This window comes from Anser anser, assembly GCF_964211835.1.
Source record: "Anser anser genome assembly, chromosome: 15".
NCBI lineage: Eukaryota > Metazoa > Chordata > Aves > Anseriformes > Anatidae > Anser > Anser anser.
This window is the reverse complement of record NC_139736.1, coordinates 4,840,433-4,862,628: the sequence shown is the minus strand read 5'-3', so window position 1 is coordinate 4,862,628 and position 22,196 is coordinate 4,840,433. Positions and strand designations below refer to the sequence as shown.

Here is a 22,196-nt window from a genome sequence, read left to right as displayed (position 1 = left end):
AAGCAGATCTCCAAAACACCACTGCAAGGATTTTGTTTTTTGAAACTGAATTTTTCAGTTCTTTGCTCTCACAAAGGGTATCTTGCAAGTTTTAATGGAAATAATTCTCCCAGGTTCACAGTCCCTGACCGGTGAGTAAAGCAACACATTCTATTGCAGGATGTGGCACGGCCCACCACTGTAGAGCAATTTGTTCTTCACACGCTTATCACAGTTACTATTTCGGAAAAATCACCTCTTTTCTTTGTTCTCCAAATCTGACAGATATTTTCATTACTCATTTTGAATCGTACAGTAGTAAATTTTTACTTGGTAGGGTTTCATTCTTCTACCTTTGGTAGTACCAGCAATCAGATAATCATGAAAAGACAATGAGATCCAGAGGCTACACAGGATTGACAAAAAAATGTGTATAAATACAGCTTCCGTAAACAATATTCATCTGTCAAAAAGTATCGATTAAATACTAAGCTTCAGTTTCATAAAGCTAGAGGTCACTATTCCTAAAGGACTTTGATAAAGTTATTTAATGCTTTATTATTATTATTATGGCATTAATTATAACATATCAAGGCTTTCATCCTTGAGCACTTTTGGTACAGAAAGAGAAGTTATGTCTTACCAGCTGGCCGATCCGATCCAGGTTATCCAGGAAGTATTTCACTGATTCTCCCTAGGGAAAAAAAAAAGAGATGGAAACTTAGTGTACTTCTAGGATAGAAAATCCAATGGAACTATTGCACTTCCACTTTCCAACATTGAGGTCTAACATAGCTATATCACAAATGGAAGTTTGGACTACATCCTGATATGCTTAAGGAGCTGCAACAACAGAAGTACCCCATTGCTTAACTCACATAAACTGCTGATAATGAAGCAGAGCTGCTATAATTTGCTACTGATGTGTAGGTGAGCTAGTATTTATTCTAAACAGTTCTGTTACTAGTAGAAAAAAAAAGTTGTGTAGAATTTTGAAAAAGTGTTCAAAGTTATCTAGTAAGTCTTTACAATGAAAAGGAAGTGTTATTAAAGGCAGTTCTTTGCTCTGGATTAAAGTAGTTTTTTTCCCCTTGTACAATCAAGGCAGTTAAATGACACTGGGTGGAAGTAAAAATAAACCCCTTCATTAGAAACCAATGTATTTTGCTTGAAATTCGTAACAGTGAACAAAAGCATATCCTAGACCGGTTGGCATATCTTTAGTAAAAGTGAAAGATTCAAGCCACCTAAGATTCATGATAATTCACAATCATGAAAGACATTCTCTTCTACAGACGGCTTCCCTTCTAGGCTCAAGGGTTTTAATAACAGATTTGCTGATCGTGTACAAGACCCCTTGGCAGTTATATTGAAAAGAATACGCAATATTTATAAAGAAAATGTATCTTTATGTGAACTTATCTTTTTTAAAAAGCTTGCCTGTTTATTACACTCGAATCAAGTGCTACTTTGCACTGACAACTGACAGTAGGTGCCTTCACCATGTTACTAATTTAGAACGAGAACATTCTCAAAATATCATCTCACAGATTCCAACAGCAATATAAATCCTTAAACCGAACATTCTCCTCCATACCATAGGCCTGAGACAGAGGAACAAAATTATTCCCCTCCAGTACAACTTCAAACAGATGCCAACACAACAGTTTATTTTGAAGAATCAGACTGGAGATCAGAGGATTCAGTGTACTGCACAAGGACATACTTTCAGCATCAGGCAAAGACAAAAAGGAGCTGCAACTTATTTCCTGACATTTAAAACTGGAAGTGTCTTCTCATAAAGGAGGGAAAACATACATATTTGCAAAAAGCTGTATGTATCACAAAAGATATACAGTATTAAGGCGTTAAAAAAAGGACTTTTGCAGGGGCGGGGGCAAGTTTGTAAAGAACAATTGCTCTAAGAGCTTCCTTACAATCATGAATTTTCATAAGGTGAAAGTAATTTCCTGTATTTTTTGGCACTCTTTGGAATCAGAAGAGATATCACAGACTGTATGAATACGAAAAAGGTCTTCCTGTACAGCATTAGTCATATTTAAGAGATGGGAGAGCCCAAACGGAAAAGGTCACTGAAGCTAAAAAAAAATCCTTCTCTATCTATTGTGTTTTGTCCTGCACAATGCTTGTAGATGTGCAACAAGATGGCAAGCAGGCTGTCTCTGATGCGACTAGTTCCTTTTTTCTATCCAGTCACTTTAAGAGTCCTTGCCTTGCTCATACACCCTCCCACGCTGAGAACAGGAAACAGCTGTATGCACGTAAACTGCTGCGACACACAAGCAAATTTACCTGATTTATGGCTTGTGCCTCCCCTACTTCCTGCCTCACACACAGATCAATTTAACGTTTTGCACATTTATAAGAGAGAAAATCTAGTTATTGAAAAAGACATTTTTTATTCAGTGATTTAAGGAAACTAGACTTCGCTAATTTTCTATGAAGCTCTTCGTAATGTTGTAATTACGCCAAATAATTAATTCTGAGAAATTTTAAGCAGTAATTGCAAAATACTTGGATAGCTGGGTAACCAAGTCAGATTGTTGAACAGGTATGCTCAACATAGGATGGGACTGACAGCTCCGAAGAAGTCTGAATATTGTCTTCCAGCACAGAATTCAAAGATTCTCAGTACTTAAGTCAAAATATCTGTTTCCAGTCGAAACAACAAAACCCCCAAAAGCTCCAGAGGGTTCAGAGTTAAGAATAGCTCAGAACATTAAAGCTCACAAACCTGAAAAGAAGAAAAAAAAGCTGAACAAAACACAAACACTGAGAACCCCCTACTCTCAAGATGATTCCCCGATTAAAGCCCTAACACAGGAACATAGCAGCATGGGGTCAGTTCCAGCTCCAAAGACTTCTTGGGTAACTTTTTTTTTTTTTTAAACACATTTTATCTGATTCACAGAAAGCTGGTTGCTTCTGAGGAGCTGTGGTATGGGGGGACACTTCAGTTCATCAGCCTGGCAGAGCAGAACAACTGCAGAGAGCACCAACTTATTTGAGCAATAATACAGATTACTCAAATGAGGGAAATAAGTAAACTCCATGTTTTATGACTGTTTTGTATTAATATTTTTCATTGTAACAATTGTATTAACTGAACAATCATTTAGCTTTTCATTTTTTTCATCATCCAGAGGAAATAGAAAGCAACGTTAATTGGATCTAAAAGTTAAAGTTATTTAGCTTCCTATTGAGCTGTACTTAAATGCAACTTTGAGTGCCATCAATATTATGCAGAGTATGCTTATATGCTTTGGGTATTACATACATACATTTGTTAAGTGTGTATATATATAAATTACACATATAGTTTAAGAATAGGTCACCAGGGCAGGTTTTCTATTCAGTACAAATTAATACAGAAACCAAAAAGTACCAGCAGCCCCTCACACGTTGAACTATTTTTCTCTTGTGGCCACTGAAGAACAGCAACCTGTTCTGGCTTTCTCAGCACAAGTTCTTAGAGATTCTCCAAAGTCACCCAACCAGTCAACTGCACTCAAGAGCTGGCTCAGCACCTCCTTTTCCACATCGCAGCCAGTTATTTCTGCTTCACCAGCACAACTTGCCTTAGAAGCAGCAGCAAATATAGCAGCTAATACTTGCAATTAACTCTGACATTAAAGACATCTTTATATAGATTGACTATTTCAACCTATTTTAATGGTTCAACTGAAGAAGCTGAATAGTTTTCCAGGCACTGTAATCTATTTTCAACTATGCTTGCAGGCAGCAAAACAGAAATCAAGCAATATAACCTTTATACTATTTATACTGTATTTAAATACCTAAGGAAACACACCCCATGATGTATCTTTTACAAAAATCACACAAGTTAGGTCTAGGACAGCTCTAACAGGCTGACTTGTCAAGGAAAACTGTAGCAGCTCAAGAAACTTCCTGAAGATCAACCACCTTCATACAAGTTTAAAGTTTTTCTAGCCTCTGGCTTTCCAAGGAAGACTCAAATCTTTTATTCCACTGTTGGAGTACTACTACCTTTAAAAGAAATAATTTAAGAATATTCATACACAATATTTTTGAAGTCTGAAAGGCATTATTTCATTTCAGCTGACGTGGCATTGTGTGTGTTAGTGAAGCATGTCGGTGCTGGGATTTTGTTATTTTTTAACTTATGATCTATTAGAGCATTTCACATTTCAAAAGTTCTATCAACAAATCCTGAGATGTGTACCAACAGCAAAATAAATAATGGTCATCTGCTAGCTTTTTTTCCCCCCCCTTGATAATTAATCAAGATGTCAAAATGCTGTCTTCCATCTTTGCTCAGTACTGTCTGGGACGAGTATGCTCTGCGTTATGAGATGTACATAATTCAGATACTCCTTTTTAGTACACCAGAGCATAGACCGTAAGCCTTTCTTAACTTCTTGGTCACCACACAAGAGTTACCACAAATGTTCGGATGATTCATTCTCCCACTGCTAATCTCTTCTCCCTCTGCAACACATATCCTCTGAGTAACTGTTCTGCCAACTGGGACCAAGTGAAGGAATAAGGCTCCGTTCCCATTGTTCAGCAGGATGAGTCACTGCACATCTGGGAACTGGGGGAATCGAGAAACACAAACACAAGGCCTGTAACGAGTCCACAAGCTCCACAATGTAGCATCACCATTGGACTTCATTTTTTATTTCTATTTTTTTTTTAAAACTGCCTTATCTGCAGTATCAAGTTTGGTAAAGTTACAAAAGTAGTACAATTTGCTTAAAAAGTGACTGGTGGAAGAGAAAGGGAAAGGTAAAAATGAAAATATTTTTGCTTCCTGAAATAGCATTCTAAAGCTCTTTTTATATTCTAGATTACTATGAACACGGCAAGTAAAAATCTTAAGGGACAAAAGTCGCAATATTAAGAAATATCTATTGCATTTACTTCTATGTATTTTGCATTATATGAATATCGTCTTAACTCCAAATAATTACCATAGAAAATAACTAATTGAATTCAACTCCTCTGTCCCTTCAGGCTAGATTCATAACACACAGGAAATCTCCCCAAAGAAATACTAGAACAAAACTGGCATCACTTCCTTTGCTGCTCATGAGTCCTGTTACATGAAACAAGTAGAAAACACTTGGGCAGAGTTCCCAAATAGTTTTCATTTCATGAAAATAAATGCACAACGGATTATATGCAGATCACTTTAAAATACGCACAGAAGCTCAGAAATAAGAAAAAATGTTCTGCAAGGCCAGAATTTATCAACTTGTCGCTAACCCTCAGCCAGTTATTCAAAGTAACATTGGTTAGATCATTAATAATGAAACGTCCCATTGTCCAGTTCCCTAAAATATAGGCTCGTCTCAAACTTCTCCTTCTGAAAAGCAGTTCCTTTAAATCCTAAAAGACTTGAAAGCAGACCTTCTGTTCCAAATTGGCTTTTTTCCTTTCCTTGTCCCAAGGCCTTTTTGACATAATATTAATTTAGCCCTTCCTGATCATTCTGTCTCTAGCTGCTAAATTTAGAGCAGACAATTTAAGGTAGACCTGTCAGTCTTTGCTTGTTTCAGATGATGAATTAAACCACACAGGAAGGAAATGTTGTACTTCAAGGAACATGTAATACAGATCTAACAGGACTCCCACAAATACACAGACACAGAGAAACAGATTCTGAAGTAACTACTGCAAGCTGCATCTGAACCTGTGCGGTGGAAGCAATGGGGATCTGTCTAAAAGCACGGTGCTGTTTGCATCACGCTCTCCGTTTAGACAGTGTAAGATGTTTCAGCAGCACAGAGGAAATCCAGGAGAGCCCAGAAGCAAGTCTGGAAATCTGCCAGCCTTTAACCCTGGAGATCTCAAATACATGCCTATATGGTTTAACTCTTAGGTTGCCTTGTGTGGAGTCAGGAGTTGGAGTCGATGATCTTTGTGGGTCTCGTACAACTCTGGATATTCTGTGATGCTGTGAATAGGATGGTCTTGAAGCACTGGTACATGATTTCATCCAAATTTGGCCTTTATATAAAGTACTGGCAAAGACACATACTCCCAGAAAACGCAATGCTGATTTGCAGGTAATATCTTTGTTTCGCAGACAGATGCTGTAACCTCATTTTTCCACATTTCTTGGGATTTCAATCACCTGTTGATTGTAAGGGGCCTGTTCTGTAAAAGCAATATATCCAAAGCAGATGCCCAAGGGAACACCGAGGTTGCTAGCACAGAGGTAGAATAAAAGAACCAGGAGACTAGCATTTGAGAATGTCAGAGACTGTTAGATCAGCCACTTCCCTGGTACTGAGATTAAAACCCAAAACTTCACCAGCAAAAAGAGATGCTGGAAGTGCTTTCCTTAGAGACACCTGCTGGACATAACACGCAGGTTAACATCCTGTCACCATAATCCATAAAACCTTTGCAAGTGAACATGCAGACGAAACTCCAGTTTACACAGCCTGGTTTGGTCCAAGGGAAAGAGACAAACCCTTTATAAACCCTTTGAAAATTCTCAGGAGGGGCAACTACAAACAAATAACCCCGCTCATTAACAAATGCCCTGCATGCGCTTTCAGCAGGTTACTTCTGAACCTGTCCTTCTGTTCAGCCTCACTAGTAACGGGGCATGGACTGACCACAGCCTAAACCGTTCCCTTCTCTACAACAACAGTTGATGAACTCTAAAGCGTTATTTTCCAAGGCGACAAGCATGCCTGTGCTTGTTCAGAACTCACTCAGAAGGACGTTGGAGTAACCTAAATTGCCCTGCAATGCTGAAATGTTTATGCCCGTTCTTACCGTAATTCCCTTTTATAGATAGTATCTACATCCTTTATGGGCACTGTCCCTCACCGAGGCAAGGCAAACAGCAATATTTCAATCAATCCCCAATTCCAAGGCAGAGACTAACCACTTCTCACTATTTAAGCCATACATAACAGCAATATCAAGTTTCTCTAACATTGCTTAACTTCCTCCTTAACAACAGCCTGAGCTACTGGCTCCCATCCAGCGACTCCAGAGCTTATCCAAGTTGCTGCTATCTGTACCCTACAAACGTACCAGCTACAAAAAAGCACCGTTTGGTTCCAAGCTTTTAGAAAAAGCTACCTCTTCTTTCTGCTGCAGTCGTACAGTGCAAGTATCAGATATTAGAAGTCTAAAAATATTTTTAAAATTCTTTATTTGTCAGCTCAGTACAAACAGGCAATGCAAAAATCTGCTCGCCTGTCCAAGTCAGGATGGCTTTCCATAAACTCATCCTGCTCTGAGATATGACACTCTGGCCAAGCTGTATGCTTTACAGCCCATGAAAAAAAAAAATCATGATCAAATATTTACTTCATTCCTCCCCAAAAGTCCAGGTTAATCTGAGCTCCCACATCACCGATAAGAACTGTGGGCCCCTGTGAGGGAAGTTTTAGAAGCACCCTTCACAGGAGCCCTTCACCACAAGAACTCCTCAACTCCTACATCCATTTGCTTTTAGCAGCAATTGAGTACGGCACCTCTTTCTGGAAAGGCAAGGAAAAAAAATAACCTTTTTTTCCCCGAAACTCTAGGTGTTTCTGCCGCAGCAGGATGTAGAGGAGATAAATTACTCTTGATAGTATGTTAACAATTCTGTCCATTTGTCTCAAATATGCGCACTAGTAAAAGTGCCTCAAGGACGAAAGGAATTTTCTCTCAGACTAAGACAGGCTCATCCCACACTCTGAGCTTCAGGAGACATTAGCACAAATCCCTGTCGTTCTGATTTTATTTCTACTACCGCCTCCTCTTCACCGCTATCCCTGCTTCACAGACTTGCATTGACAGGAAGAAAAGCAGGTGTGGACAGCAAAGAAATAGTACTGGCCACCCACAAAACTAAGACACAAACTAAGGCGCACAGGTGCAAAACAATAGAGTTAAGTTATTGCTTTTTTCTTTTCTTTTTTTTTAAATTCTAGAGAAATCCTTATCCAGACTTGTGACATTAGTGATTTAGCACTTTGTAGCCTTCACTGCCTAGCAGCTAGCAAGATTCAGGGAACAGATATAAGGAGACATATACCTAATTCATGTGGAATAAACACAGTTATATTTAAACAACAATAAAAGCCCGACTGCTGTATCCAACATCAGCTGTGTGTCCAGCTCACACACTCACCCTGGCACAAGCAGACGACAGACCTAGTCCCCAGCATCCCATGAAAGGATTCCTTCCTGTTTCCCTGCCAACTGTCCAAGCGACTACATTGTCTAGAGTTGCTGCAAGAACCCTTTCATCTCCAACACCGGAGGTTCTCCGTGAAGTTGAACTAATGCACGCCAACTCAACTTTTCATTCCAAGCACAGTTGGCTGAAACGCATAAGGGAAGGCAACTGAAAGCAGCTGAAAGAAAATCCTGAGCTGTAGCTGGACAGATAGATCCAAATTCCTGGTCAATCACTGGCAAATTATCCCATTTATTCTCAGTGGGCAGCTGCCATGCAAAAATGTGTATTTCCAACAAATGCATAATTTAAAGGGAACTGGATGTTTCTACAAACCACCAGGAGCAACGCACAATCCCATTAAGTGACCTTAGTCCCATGCTTTGTTTTCAGCAGCTCAGTATGCAGACTTGAACCTGCTTTGTTTACAGAAGACATCTGCAGAACTAGAAAAAACGCTGACAGAAAAGCCTTAACTTACTAATTAATTTAGTCAGCAGTGCTGACTATCTGATCAAGACTAAATCACAAGTTTACCAGTGAGTTTCCCTTTCAAACCTTATCAGATAAAGGGATGGGAAATAAATATCTTAGATCTAGTGGGCTGAAAAAAACAGCTAACACCAGCCATGAGAGAATGTTGAGCTTGGACTTTTCCATGGCAGGCAGCCAGCTGGAAAGCTAAGCAACTTGAATGCATTTACAACAGGCATAACCTTGAGTATCGCACAGAATGATGCTTTCCTACACCATTTCTACACCCAAGCATTTGTCGCAAGGTGCCCTAATGCTCCACTTGCTGTAAAAACATCACCTCAGACATGTTTTACTGATTTTTTCTATAATTTGTTGTCAAGGTAATTATAAGGATTGGAAGGAGTCATTTACCCCACACATTTATTTTAAAAAAAGCTTTAAAAATATTTTCTCATTTTTTATGTATGCAACTAGGACATTTTTAGATACAGTGCAGATTCAAACGATGATCTTGCAAGACTGAGAAAGCTGCTCATTATTTGAAAGTTACTTCAGTCTGATTTTCACCAAAAACGTAAAATGTAAGTTAAGTCTTAGTTACACTTCACTGTGCTATTTAACAGTTTCCCTTAAAAGCAACTGTGCAGACAGTAAAGTGCAGAAAAAACACACTCCACTGTGCTTACATTATTTTCAAGTTTTACACCACGTCCACTACCTCAGCTCTCAGCAGGCTCAACTACACAGAACACAGGACTTACAAGTCTTCGGGGGATTCCTCTCTAACCACTTTCTGTTTCTGTATTTTCAGAAAAATTTTCATTTACCCTGGAAACAAATAACCTCACCTTTTTCAGTAACAGCTTGACTTTTGTTAATTCTAAGAGACTGACTAACATTTAGCTACAAAATTCACCTTTTTTGCTTGCTTGCTTTGCTAGTGACTGCTCAAATCAGTGGAATTTCTCTCAGTACCGAGAAGCCACTCAGCATCTCAGTTCATCCACTTAACAGTGAGATGGGAATTCAGCAAGTGACTGCCTTCCCTATAACCCCATCTCTCCTGCTCCAGTGCCGGTCACGACAGCGCATGTTGATCCCTGAAGATGAGGGATGGTGAACTTCTCTGCCTCTGATGATCTGAAACAGACTTCAGTTTCTATTCACAATCTCAAGTTTTCTCTGTGATCTGATTTACAGTCGTTACCTCACCATAGTATTTACTTACATCCAGTCATGATATATCCTTTCTTACAAATATATTCCTCCTAAATGAAGGTTGTCACGGTGGGAGATGTTCTTCTAAATATGCACTTAAACCTCAGCACCACTGATATTTTAGTAAGAGGATTTCAAGTAACTTAAATTTATTACTTAATTTCAGAACTTGTTCTCTTTCAAAATATTCAGGATTGCTTTTCCTGCATTTTTGACTTCATCCAACTGCACAAACTCACATTATTAATTTCACTTATTAAGCCAAAATTGGAATGAACTTACCTGAGCTGAAATCTACAGCTACTCAGGTACTGACTCACTAAAGGATCAAACATCCTTGAGTGAGCACTCACAAGATGATGTGGGATTGGTAACTGCATGAACAATAGCTGTATTGTTGACAAATCCATCCAATTTTCATGTGCACTTACATCTTAGTTCTTTGACACAGCCCTTAATCATTAAAAGCTACTATCATGAAGTTCAGGCTTTTAGAAACCACTTAAGGGCTTTTTTCCTCCATGGAAAGTAATACTGAAGACCTGTATCAAATGGAAAGCTCTATTCTTATTCACCCTGAAGCGTATAAATGCATTTGCCTTATAAAAATCAAGTGCTATAAGCATATTAAAACAAATCTAAAGTAAATTACTAATAATTGAAATAAGTGACTTGGAATAAGTAACTTACCTTCCATCCTTAAGGCCTGATTTACATGTGCAAATTAACGAAACCACAGTGGGAACTGAAAAAGGTTTAACAAACTTCTACAAGCTGCTGAGCAGACTAGACTATTGAAATAAAATCCGGACTAAAGCCCTGGTCGCATCCTACTGAAGCGCAGATGGGGAAGCTGCCCAGCCACGTGCATAGCCATCTGAACTCCTTGCAACCTAGAACGTATGTGCTGGACCAGGAGGATGATGACAGAAAAAGAGGACACCGTAAGTTAGTCTCTCGCCTCCTGCCCAATAAATCCACACATAACATCATTATTAATCCAATACTGTACTCTGACCAAACTGCAAATAGATGGATCAAAGTCTTAAATTCACACAAATCAGAGACAGAATTAAATGTGAAAGAGTTCCATCAATAAACCACCATTTGTTTCAGCTAGAGATTTTACTGAGTTTCCCCAACTAGAATTAAGTGAGTATCATGGAAAGCAAGTCAAATTAAGAGGCTTTGGGGGTGGGGTGAAGAGCAGACCTTCTAAGGACAAACACCAACAGTTTGTTCAGGAGTAAAGCCAAGTGAAGCACAAGTCTGCCACAGTCTGAACTGCAGGAATCTGTGTTGTATACAGAGGAGACATTTGAAAGGTGTCAATAAATTACTTCTCAGAGCAACATGTTTTCCACTTTCTCAAGCAGAAAATCTTGCATGATGTTTCCAAGAAGATTTTCTTCCCCTCCCTCAAATACTAAGTCAATAATAGGGCAAATTATGTTTACTCCACAGAGCTGCTTTAAGTAGAGCTGCAAACTAATGAGAAGAAATCAGGCTGCCTTCTGCCTTTGTAATAGAAAGCTTTCCCAGATACTGCAGGTTCAGAAAAGGGGAAGAGTATTGAACCAAACTTATTCTTCCTCCTTTGAGAAGGCTACAGCTCTGCTCCTTCCATAGGTGTTCAATTGGCAGCTGGTCAGTCTGTGGCACTGTAGAACCCCAAGAGATTTTCTGGAGCATATCACATTCAGATGCATCCTTAAGTCACTTAAGGTACGAAAACCCTCCACTGCTGCACAACTATAATTTCACAGACTCAAAAAAAAAAATCACAACTCAAATACTATGTCTCCTCCCTCCCCGTGCTTACCTCCTTCTCTGTGTTCAATACATGTGAAACTGAGCCTCGTCTTTGAATGTTACACAAACACTTGTGATACACTGATAACCTGGAGCACAAATATTTGAAAAAAATAAACAGCATCCTTGTGGAACTGACATCTTATTTTGGCATCAGGAAGGTTTTACGAAGGAAAGGAACAATTGCCTGGAGGAAGTGCCAGCAGAGAAAGACCTTGCCCTCATTCCCTGGCAGGCCTGACATTAAGGTGACTTGTGCTCACATGCGACACCAGCTACTTGGCCCATCCTCAGTGCCCCAGCATGTCACTGCCTCAGCTGCTCTAACAATCAACCCTACGGCTGCACCCTACCTCAGATCAGCCTCCCAGATTACAGCCCAGCTTCCAAAAAAAAAAAGTTATGCCAACAGAAACAAGAACACAGTGCAGGGCAGAACTCCCTAAGCCACGATTTCCTATCACTCACCATGACTGCTCTGTCACAGAACTACAGCCCAAGTTAAGCTCAAGCCTTGCAGACATGCTGAGCGCAACACTCCATGTTATAAAGCACAGCAGGCCTGGGAGGGAGGGAGTAGGAAGAGGGGAAGATAACAGAAGAACAGTAGATTGAAGAAAGTTGCTCTTTACAAGAAGTTGTTGCAAAAAGATCAAGGTTTGGAAAACACAAAATGGTGAGTTATTGCTACGTGATTATCCTACCTGCATTTTCCCTTTCAGCATTCTAGCAGGTCCCATCTTTTAAAATAAATAGGCTTATTAAACGTAACATGTCACACTGACAGTGAACTAAGAACAACTTCAAATCTGTTCTCTTTTTACAAACATATAAGAACCCAGGAAATATGACAGTGAGACTTCCTAGTTTTCAATGTTTCACTTATTTGTTCATCTGTGCTTGGTACTTGTTACTGTGAGCTATGTGGAATCAAGAAACCAGGAAAGCTTTAAAGCACTCAATAACCCTTATTCTACCAAATTCAGTGCCCCCTTCAAAAAATCCAAGCCTTAACCTCTTTTTTTTTTTTTCTCCTCTCAATGGAATACCTTAGAGCATTTGAAAAGGCACTGAAGTCACCCTTGCTCTCAGCCCTGAATTTAGGCAGAGAACGAGGTCCAGAATTAGTATGAAAAAGCAGATCACCACTCTTCTGAGCACACACTGAGCCAAGCCAGGGAGAAGGGTGTACAGAAAACTATTCACCACTTCTTTTGCAGTGCCCCCCAGCTCCCCAAACCAGCTGTAGGGGCAGAAAAGCACTAATAGAGCACACAAGAAGCAGCAGGAGCCCTCTTTCCCTCTTTTCTTTTACAGAGCTACGCTGGTTCTTGCTGGATCTTGAAGAACTGTATGTAGCTTTAATACACCAAAACCTCTGAAAACCTGTGTCATGGGAACATGAATTCAGTCTCCACTTCAGCTAGATTTTTAAGATTAAAGAACTGAATCCCATCTGACAAGTGGAACCCTTCCATCAGAAACAGCATTCTGTAATTGTTTTTAGACTCCAGTGTCAACAATTAAATATTAACATACGCTGCTGTATTATGCTTGTATTTTGTTGTGACTAGAAGAAAAGTCACTGTCCTCATGCACTGCCATGGTTTTATCCTGCTGTATTTGATGTGAGTCCTCTCTAGCTTCCACCAAATTTCAGTGGGAACTGTTTATTAGCCTCTTTTAGTCACATAAAGAGCACACCTTTAAACACCCCTAACTCGTTCAGACTTCTGGAATACATTCTCATTACTGGGAACCTCCACGGAGCCACTTGTTGCCAATTTTGAAGTCTCCTGAATTACTGAGCTCCATTAGAAACCTTCTGAAGGTGGAAACTAAAGGGTACAATTGAAAGCTCAAGTCTGCTCCCTGAGCTGAATTTCTCTGCTCAGATCTTTCCTGGGCACTAGAAAGGGATAAAAAGATTGCTCCCGTGGTTTTTAGCTGCAGTTGGGTACTGGCTCAGACAGCCTGAACTGAAAATTTCCTTCCTTGTTTCTCACAGCATGTGCCAGCATTTCTTGATGGGAATGCAAAGATTAATTACAGCTGTACTTGCTCTGAACAAATCCTTATATTCAATACAGTCCCACAAGATTTAGAGTAGCACTAATTAGGACTTAGAACAACAATTCTGCAAAGACAGACAGAAGTATTTTTTAGAATTATTTTATGCATAATAAAATGAAAGCTTCTTTCCCAAAGCAGGGTGGCATTTACTCTCAAGAACTGGGAGCCAAAAGGACTTTTCCACTCTCAGAATATCAGATTTTGTGTTTCAGTGCTATTGCTGAAGGTAAGACATCAAATTATAACCACTACCACACACAGGCAAGGATGAGTACAGTACTTATTCTGTAAATCTTTTGGGACACCCAGGCAGTTCCCAACTTGGCTCAAGCAGTAAGAGGTAAAAACAAAAGTTTGTCCTTAATCAAATACACATGAGTAAAGAGAAACTTTTTGACCACAAAAATAGCAAATGATCATGCAAGATACAAACTGTAGTAAAGCATTTTCAACAAGGGAGCTGTATCTATGAAGTTGTTTCTCTCATTCACCTTAACCACACCAAAAATACAGTCAAGTTTAACTAGCATCCATGGGCCAAAAGCAAAAGCTCCTACAGACAGGCTTACACAGTGCCATAAAAACACAAGGCTTTTTAATCCACCTCCAAGAACCTAAAAAAGTAAAAAGCAGGACCACACGAAGTGTAAAATTTCAACCGTTTGGTATCCAGACAGCAGTGCAGTAATGAGGTGTACGAACACACTGCACATTTTACAGACTTCAGAGGTGATTTTGCTCTAAGTTTTCAGCCTTTAAAAGAGGGAAAAAAAAGATGGAAGAATCGTAGAGTGCCAGGAATTGGCTGAGTACTCGAACAGTCAGTAGCACAGGTCTTTCTCTATTAAATTTTATTCAGCATCTGTCTCTGTTCCCATATGGTAGGTGTATCAATTTCTTGTTATCCATTCTTATTTATTATGTATCATCTGCTTGTTACTTTCCAAATTATCCTCCCAGTTCCCTGCAAACTACATTTCATCCAGCTGTTGCATGCTGTCATAACCTAAGGCTGGGGACAATTAGTGGCAGGAATCTTTTTATTTTTCCGCAGAGCATTCAGTACAGAGGGCTTTAATCCTTGCTTGAGACTTCTGGTAGGTAATGTAATAAACTGCTATTTTCTAACGCTTTTCCATTTGCACTGCTTTGAAAAGGTCACAATTCATGACCTTTCTGGTTCTTGTTATTTCTCTCCAATAGCAGAAATTATTAAAAAACAGCTAATAACTGCTTTAGCCATCATACAGCTTCCTGTGGGTGGTTCTACTTGTGAAAAAGGCTTCTCTCATTAAGAACAGATACCATACAAGTGGACTTTCCTAGAATTCAAAGTATAAAATTATTTATGACCTTTCCTTCCAGCCTACTTTAAATGCAAGTTCTTCTCACCTCTTGCTCAGTGCCTCTTATGCCAAAATTGACATTATCAAGTGAAGCTTTCCTTGGTTTAGGTGACAGACAATACGTTATGAAGGCATCCTCAACTCTGGCTCTTACTCCAGCTTAGTCCTTAATTTGAGTCTCCAGGACTGTCCAGACACACTAGCGCTGGTACAGCCAAACAGCACGCTGCTCAAGGAGCTCTGCTGGTGGCAGCAGGCCTGTTAGCATCTCATCTTAACGTTTATTTTTAGATTAGTGCAAATATAATAGCAGAGTGAGCATTTAACCCCTGTAGATGCAAATTGACAAACTATACAGTATTAGACAATATCCACACAATCTTGTGCAAAGGCTTCCAGCTGCATTTTGCTTTATGTTCTCTCAAATTTTAATAAAGCCCAAGCTATAACAACTCACTAGCTCTCACCTCCTTTAACAAAATGCCACTTCTGTTTGACAGTTCTTATTTAAGACTTTGATCTGATTTTTTTTTCCTGTTTGGTTTTAGAGACGGGATTAGAAGCCAGGGACTCCAACAGCTAATCCCTCCTACTACAGAGGCCAGCCACAATGCTTTGCAGTATTGTGCTTAAACAAGCAATTAACTTCTTTTGCTGTACAAAGATGAGTCAAACTACATAATATAACCATGAACAATTGAGTTCTTGGGATTAGAGGACAGAACTAGAACTAAGAATTTAAATCTGGACCTCTGGCATTTAATTACCACATTACAGGCATAAAGTCTTGCTTCGATATTTAACTGAAGGGTAACATCTCCATAATTGACCCAGCTATGAATTCAGAACAGGATATTATGCAAGTTGCAGAGATAAAGTCAGCGATTTAATGATCCTTTAAGTCATCGTGACATCTTATGTCAGATTAAACCTGTTTCAGAATTCTAACATAACTAAGATAACAGAAACTTACTGTTGTTTTTATAACAACAAAAATGTGGCTAATTTAAGTGAAAACTTAGAGCACTATCACTCCTTAAGAGCAATAGCTATATTGAAACCGGCCTCTATACCAACCTCAGCTTCACAATCAGCTTTGTCAAAAAAAAAAATTTTAACCTAACATTGTTAAATACCGATGTAATTGACTTTGAGCACTAACACTGGAATTAAAAAAATATCAAGGCTCAATAACGGCAAGAGATTCTAGTTTGTTGTGCTCCTGTCAGTCCATTGGTATTTTACGATTTTCTGGGTCTGAGTGACTATGTTCCATGTAGATGTAGGAAAAAAAATCTGTAGACCTTCCTCAGCAATAATTTAGTTTCACAGGAATTCTGCAAACTAGAAATATCTGCAAGTTCACAAGTAACTTGCAAAGAGTTATTGCTTAGTCCTAATTACATGCATTAAAGGGTAACAAGATTTCCCACGCTGACACTTTGAACAGCACGACTATTTCCTTTGTACATCTCACCAACATTGGTCAAGCCCCAGTAAGTCTCACTGACGAAATATGCAAGTTTCATGGCTCTGAAAAAAAAAAAACAACAAAAAATCCTTACACAATAAGGAACATTCATAACCTCCCGTGTAAGCTTATACTCAAGGAATCACAGAATGACTGAGGTCAGAAGGGATCTCTGGAGGCCAGCTGGTCCATCCCCCTGCTCAAGCTGGGCCACCTAGAGCAGGGTGCCCAGGACCATGCCCCCAGATGCCCTTCGAGTCTCTCTAAGAAGGGAGACTCACAACCTCCCCAGGAAACCTGTGCTCAGTCACCCTCACTGCAAAGAAACGCTTCCAGACGTTCAGATGGAACCGCCTGTGCTTCAGTTTGTGCCCACTGGATTTTGTCCTGTTGCTGAGGACCACTGTTGCCTGGCTGTCATCTCTGCATCCTCCCTTCGGGTGTTTAAGTACGTGGGTAAGACTCCTCCTGAGCCTTCACTCCTCTCCTTCTTTCCTCACGGGAGAGGTGCTCCAAACTCTTCATCATCTTCACAGCCCTTCATCAGACTCTCTGCAGTAGCCCCGAGCATCTTTCACACTGGGGAGCACTGAACTGGACCCAGCACTCCAGGTGTGGCCTTGCCAGTGCTGGATACAGGGAAGAACCACTTCCCTTGACCTGCTGGCAGTGCTTTGCCCAATGCCACCCGGGATACCGTTAGCCTTCAATGCTGCAAGGGCACACTTCTGGCTCACGTTCAACTTGGTGTCCACCAGGACCACAGGGTACTTCCTTGCAGAGTTGCTTTCCAGCTGGGTGGCCCTCAGCATATATTTTTGCATGGGGTTGTTCCTCCCCAGGAGCAGAACTGCACTTGATCTTCATGAGGTTCCTGCCAGCGTAACAGTGATTTGCAAAACAAATAGCTTATGTTTGTATTACGGTCAATTGTACAAGTTGAAGCTGATTTAACGCTTGGTATTTCCCAATGAGTTCTTAGTAAGTGCATTAAGTCAATACCAGATGCAAGTTCTGCATTTCAGTGCTGCAGCATGCATGTTGAAAGAACAACAAAATGTTTAGAAACACTTTTAAAGCCCATTGAACTCTTCCCTTGCATCTTAAAGATAGATGATCAGTAGGAAATGTTTAAATTAAGGATTCAAGCAATCTCCACTGAAGTATTTGAACACACCAGAGACCTCTCTCACAGATTTCATTTAGCATGTCACCTTAGAAGTCACTTAATTCCCATGTCAAGCAAGTACTGTTTCACTGCCCAACCTTTCAGTTCGCTTGGCTTATGGAAGCAGCCAAAGGCTCCCACAACCCCCGTATGCTGGTATACAGTCCAACTCCTGATCACCTTGCATTACCGCAATGCCCAGAATGTCTGTGCCAAAAGTAGGCCATTTAGGGAGCAGTTTGTCTGCTTTGCCTCAAGAACTAATGTGAGAGACCAGTTCCTCAACTCCATACTGCCCAAAACACACCGCTGGCTGCCTACAAGGCTTTGAAGCAATCAGATCCTTACAAAATTTGAACGCAGCTATACTAATCCAAGGGGCAGGCTGGTCACTGTGCAACATTTCCAACACACTATCTGTTCTGCCAGGCATAATTTAGCTACCTCCATTTATTTCAAGGATCTGCTTGAAGAAAAAAAAACAGTTAACTCATAGGGGAGTGACTCACACCCCATTATAAATATTCCCCCCCCTAAAAACCCACGCCCCAAAACACCCGGAAAATGGAGAATCAATAAAGAAAGGGTCTTTAAAGCATTTTCCAGAGTCTTCCCACATCCAAGGCTTCAGAGGCTCCTAGCATTTGAAGTCTTACTGGAAGTGTTCCATACAATTCCCTGAGCAGAGATCTAAAAATAACTACGGACACAGTAGTAAGTTTTCATCTATATTTGCAAGCCCCTTACATCCCTCTCAGGAACCACTACTTCCCATTTATGCTGACTTTTAAAAGGACCTACTAAACGTTAGAAATTGTTTCACAAGTGTAGAGAACATCAATAATTATTAAATTTAAATCGATACTATAGTGATGGATCATCTATATATCCTGCATTTTAAGGATAACTGCATTAAAACAGATGTCTTTCACAGCAAGGCCATGCGCTCTGTTCTGCATGAAGGACGGGTATCTGTAAACTCCAGTCAGAAATGAGTCTGGCAACACGTGAATAAATGGGCACAGTCACCTTAACGGGCAAACGGTCCTTGAAGTTCAGAGTAAATAGTCTACCAACCCTGAAGAGATACATTGTACAACAGGAGAAGTTCAAGAACTCTTCAAATATATAGTAACAGGCTAGAAAGTATTAGTATTTTGAAAGGAGAGAGCAAGAATAATTGAAATAAAGATACCGCTTTGACTTCCAGTGTTTGGGATGTACATAAACAGTATGCGTGTTTAAAAAAACACCAATCTGCTAAAAGAATGTCAATTTTACTTTAACAAACCAAAGAAGGGCAGATGATTGTCTTTCCAAATCTGCTCATAGTTGTCATGAGCTCTGTAAGTGCTCGCACACAACATGCCGCTATTTTTGACCATGACGAAAGTATCACTTTCTTGCATGACAAGTCCTATTTAGCCCATCTTTATCCAAACTGACAGAAAGTACGCAGTGTCACAAGCAGTCCTAAAAGTAGCTGACCTCCCGTCAGTTTTTATGCTTGTTCTGGACACATTAAAACAAAAGTGAATGGCTTCTCACGTTCTCCCACTGAAGTCCTGGGAAGGGAAAAACAAAACAAAACAAAACCCGACTGACCAAAGAGATTCCTGCGTTGGCCTTGGTCTTCACATTTTACTGCTAGAAGGAACTTGCATTGTTTAGGGGTGTAAGAAAGCTTTCAGTTTATTTTAATACACGCACCTGGACACCTATGTATACCCAAATACTTGTTGTTAGGCTCAAAGTGAAGAAACTCCCTCCCTTTCAGCTAAAAGCTAATTGTAATCTCAAGCCCCTTCCTATGAGGGAACCACTCAAAATAGAATTTGTCTCCACCTGCTGGCAAGGAAGAACTGACACCCAGTTGCCCAAACCACCACCGGCAACCTCAAAAGAACAAATGTTACAGGACATTTTCAGACACATGATAAATGTATTCCTTTCTAACATACAGACAGAAAATGGGGTAGGATAATGAAGGCGAGGGAGAAAAGAATCACATACTGATTACAAAGGAATTCCTATTCTAGTAGTTAAAAACAGAGGACAGAGACGTGACAATGTAACCAACCATACAATGAAGCTTTTGTCCCCAAACTACTTGGCTTGCATACAAGGAACAGAGGAACTTGGGGCGGTGGGGACAGGCTGGGGCAGGGGGGAAGCATGAGAGGCTGGTGTTTGTGAAAAGAAAGTGAAATTGGTTAGTCTGCTTTAAGAAAGACAGTGAAGGGGAAAAAAAAGCAGAAAAGCACCCTGCTATTGTAGAATCCACCCACTCATTTCTGAAAGGCTCAAAGACCCAGACAGGGATTTACAGCCAGCACTTCTGGGCACTGGATATGAAGCAGAAAACACTCAAATGCCCAGAGGCAGCTTCTGCAATCCCAGAGAAGAAGCTTTCAGATTGTATGACGTTCTGGTCAGAGCCATTTTCTTTCAACAGGTTTTCTCCTGCTGAGTCAGTCATTACGCTCAGCGTTACAGACCATAGGAGGACACCTGTACGCCGCAGTTTTCAACTGTAGTTAACCAACCATGTTTTATTTTTAAGCAAAGTTACGCAACTTCCTGGAAAAAAGAGTTCAAAAGCAGACCAACGTAATCCTCTGGCTTAGAAGTCAGGGCAGCATTGACTGGAGGAGGAACTACTCAAGGCAAAGTATTAACAAAAATAAAACAGGCTGGTGCTCAGTTGACTGTAAGACATAGGAGAAGAAAACACGGGTGCTGAGCAAGGTCGTGACTGCAAACATCGTCCAGAAACATCCAGAAGAATTACAGCAATTTAAAGCTTTAAACTTGAGTTTATTTTAAAACTAGGATAAGGATAATAAATTCAGTTCAAACCAAGCATATTCCATTCAGTAGCTTACTCTAAATAAGAAAGGGAGTGCTGATACAGAGATTCTCTTTAGCCTTAGTTAAAATCAGTTCAGAATAGAATGATTTTCTCTGAGTCGACTAAATCTGGCTTCTATTTATTTACATGAGTCGGTATCCAGGGAGGGCTTAAACTAAATTAAGGTATGGGTTTATACATACTATATGCAATCATAAATATGGCAGCTCCTTAAACTATCTGCTTTCTGTAAAAAGTTTGGTAATTTTCAGCTTTTTATTTATTTTTTAAAGGAACTGTACCGCTTCTAATCCTCGTGTACTTGGGCAATTGGACTTTTGCTGAAACTAGAAGGAATAGAAACAGGTTCAAGTTATTAAGGTCTCAAGAGTTTGTTTAGGGAGCAATCTAAAACTGGCACTTGTACCCTTGAGAACAATTACATTTACCAAACTTTACTGCAATAAGCATCTTTTTTTTTTTTTTTAAACCCAACAGGACTGGGTTATGAACAGCATTTTCGGTAGCACACTATCTCTGCATTATCGACAAGTTAGCAGTGTGGGTGCTGCAGCAGTTTCAGTCGCACTAGTAGCATTAAGCAGGTTACCTGAATGCTGTCCAAAGAGACACACGATAGAATTATACCGTGATGCTGAAGATGACAGCACGTTAAATGATCACTTCCATGCCTGTATGCTTTGTTTTTGTGGGGCATTTTCATTTTTAGATATTTCCTGTTTAATCCTGCTCTCAACGCAAGAGAATGCAAAGGTAGTCCTACTAGACAGGGGACGCTATTTATTCTGCAAACTGGACACCCCTCCACCCCCCCAGTCTGATGTAATTTTATTTTGAACTGGCATAGGGACGAACCTCCCACGTGATCCCAATCTGCATTTCCCCTTAAAAAACGAAACCCTTGCTTGATCACAGTGTTTCCCAGGAAAAGTACGATTTTTAATAGGCTGCTGATGCAATTACTGCTCATTATACTGGATTCTCTTAGTAGTTGTCTCATGTTAAATGCAAGTCCCCTGTGGCATGAACCATCTTTTTATTCCACATTTGAACAGTGCAGAACAGCAAAGGCTTAGTCTATTTCTACAGATGCTAGGAATTATGAAACAATCTATCCTTCCCCCATTCCCAGTGCTGTAACATGCAATTTGTTAACATTTTTAGCCTAAGGAAATGAAGTTTTTACTACCATCCTGTGACAATTTTACCTAGTCATTTTATTTATTCTTTAGCTATTCTCAAGATACTTCAGACAGATATCAAAGATACGCAACAGCAAGACTCAAACAGGCATCTTAGTAGCAGAGACAGATGACTATCTAAGCCCTGTAGCATGAGTTTAACTACCCTATTAAACACCACAAAATCCGTGTAAAGTAGTAGCATGAAAAAACAGACTTTCACTGGGAGTTTCTCTAGGTTTTTCTATAGTTATATCCAGTTCCTTTGTAAGAGTTTAAGTCTAAGTCTATAACAATTCAGGTTTCTAACCCAACTCTTCTAATTAAACATTCATAACATATCCAGGTATGAAGAATTTCACCTTCAGCTGTTTTTAAGCATAGCTAAATTCAGTCTGTGGT

General features: G+C 39.9%; 1 protein-coding gene across 2 annotated transcripts in view; it reads right to left on the bottom strand.

Moving 5' to 3' along the window:
* Nucleotides 1-22,196, bottom strand: part of GNA12 (G protein subunit alpha 12) — a 43,209-nt gene that overhangs the window by 7,473 nt on the left and 13,540 nt on the right. For both annotated transcript variants that reach the window (XM_083800601.1, XM_083800602.1), the window contains one exon: nt 623-673. In XM_083800601.1, the coding sequence (XP_083656727.1) occupies nt 623-673 (51 nt within the window). The remainder of the gene's footprint in view (nt 1-622; nt 674-22,196) is intronic.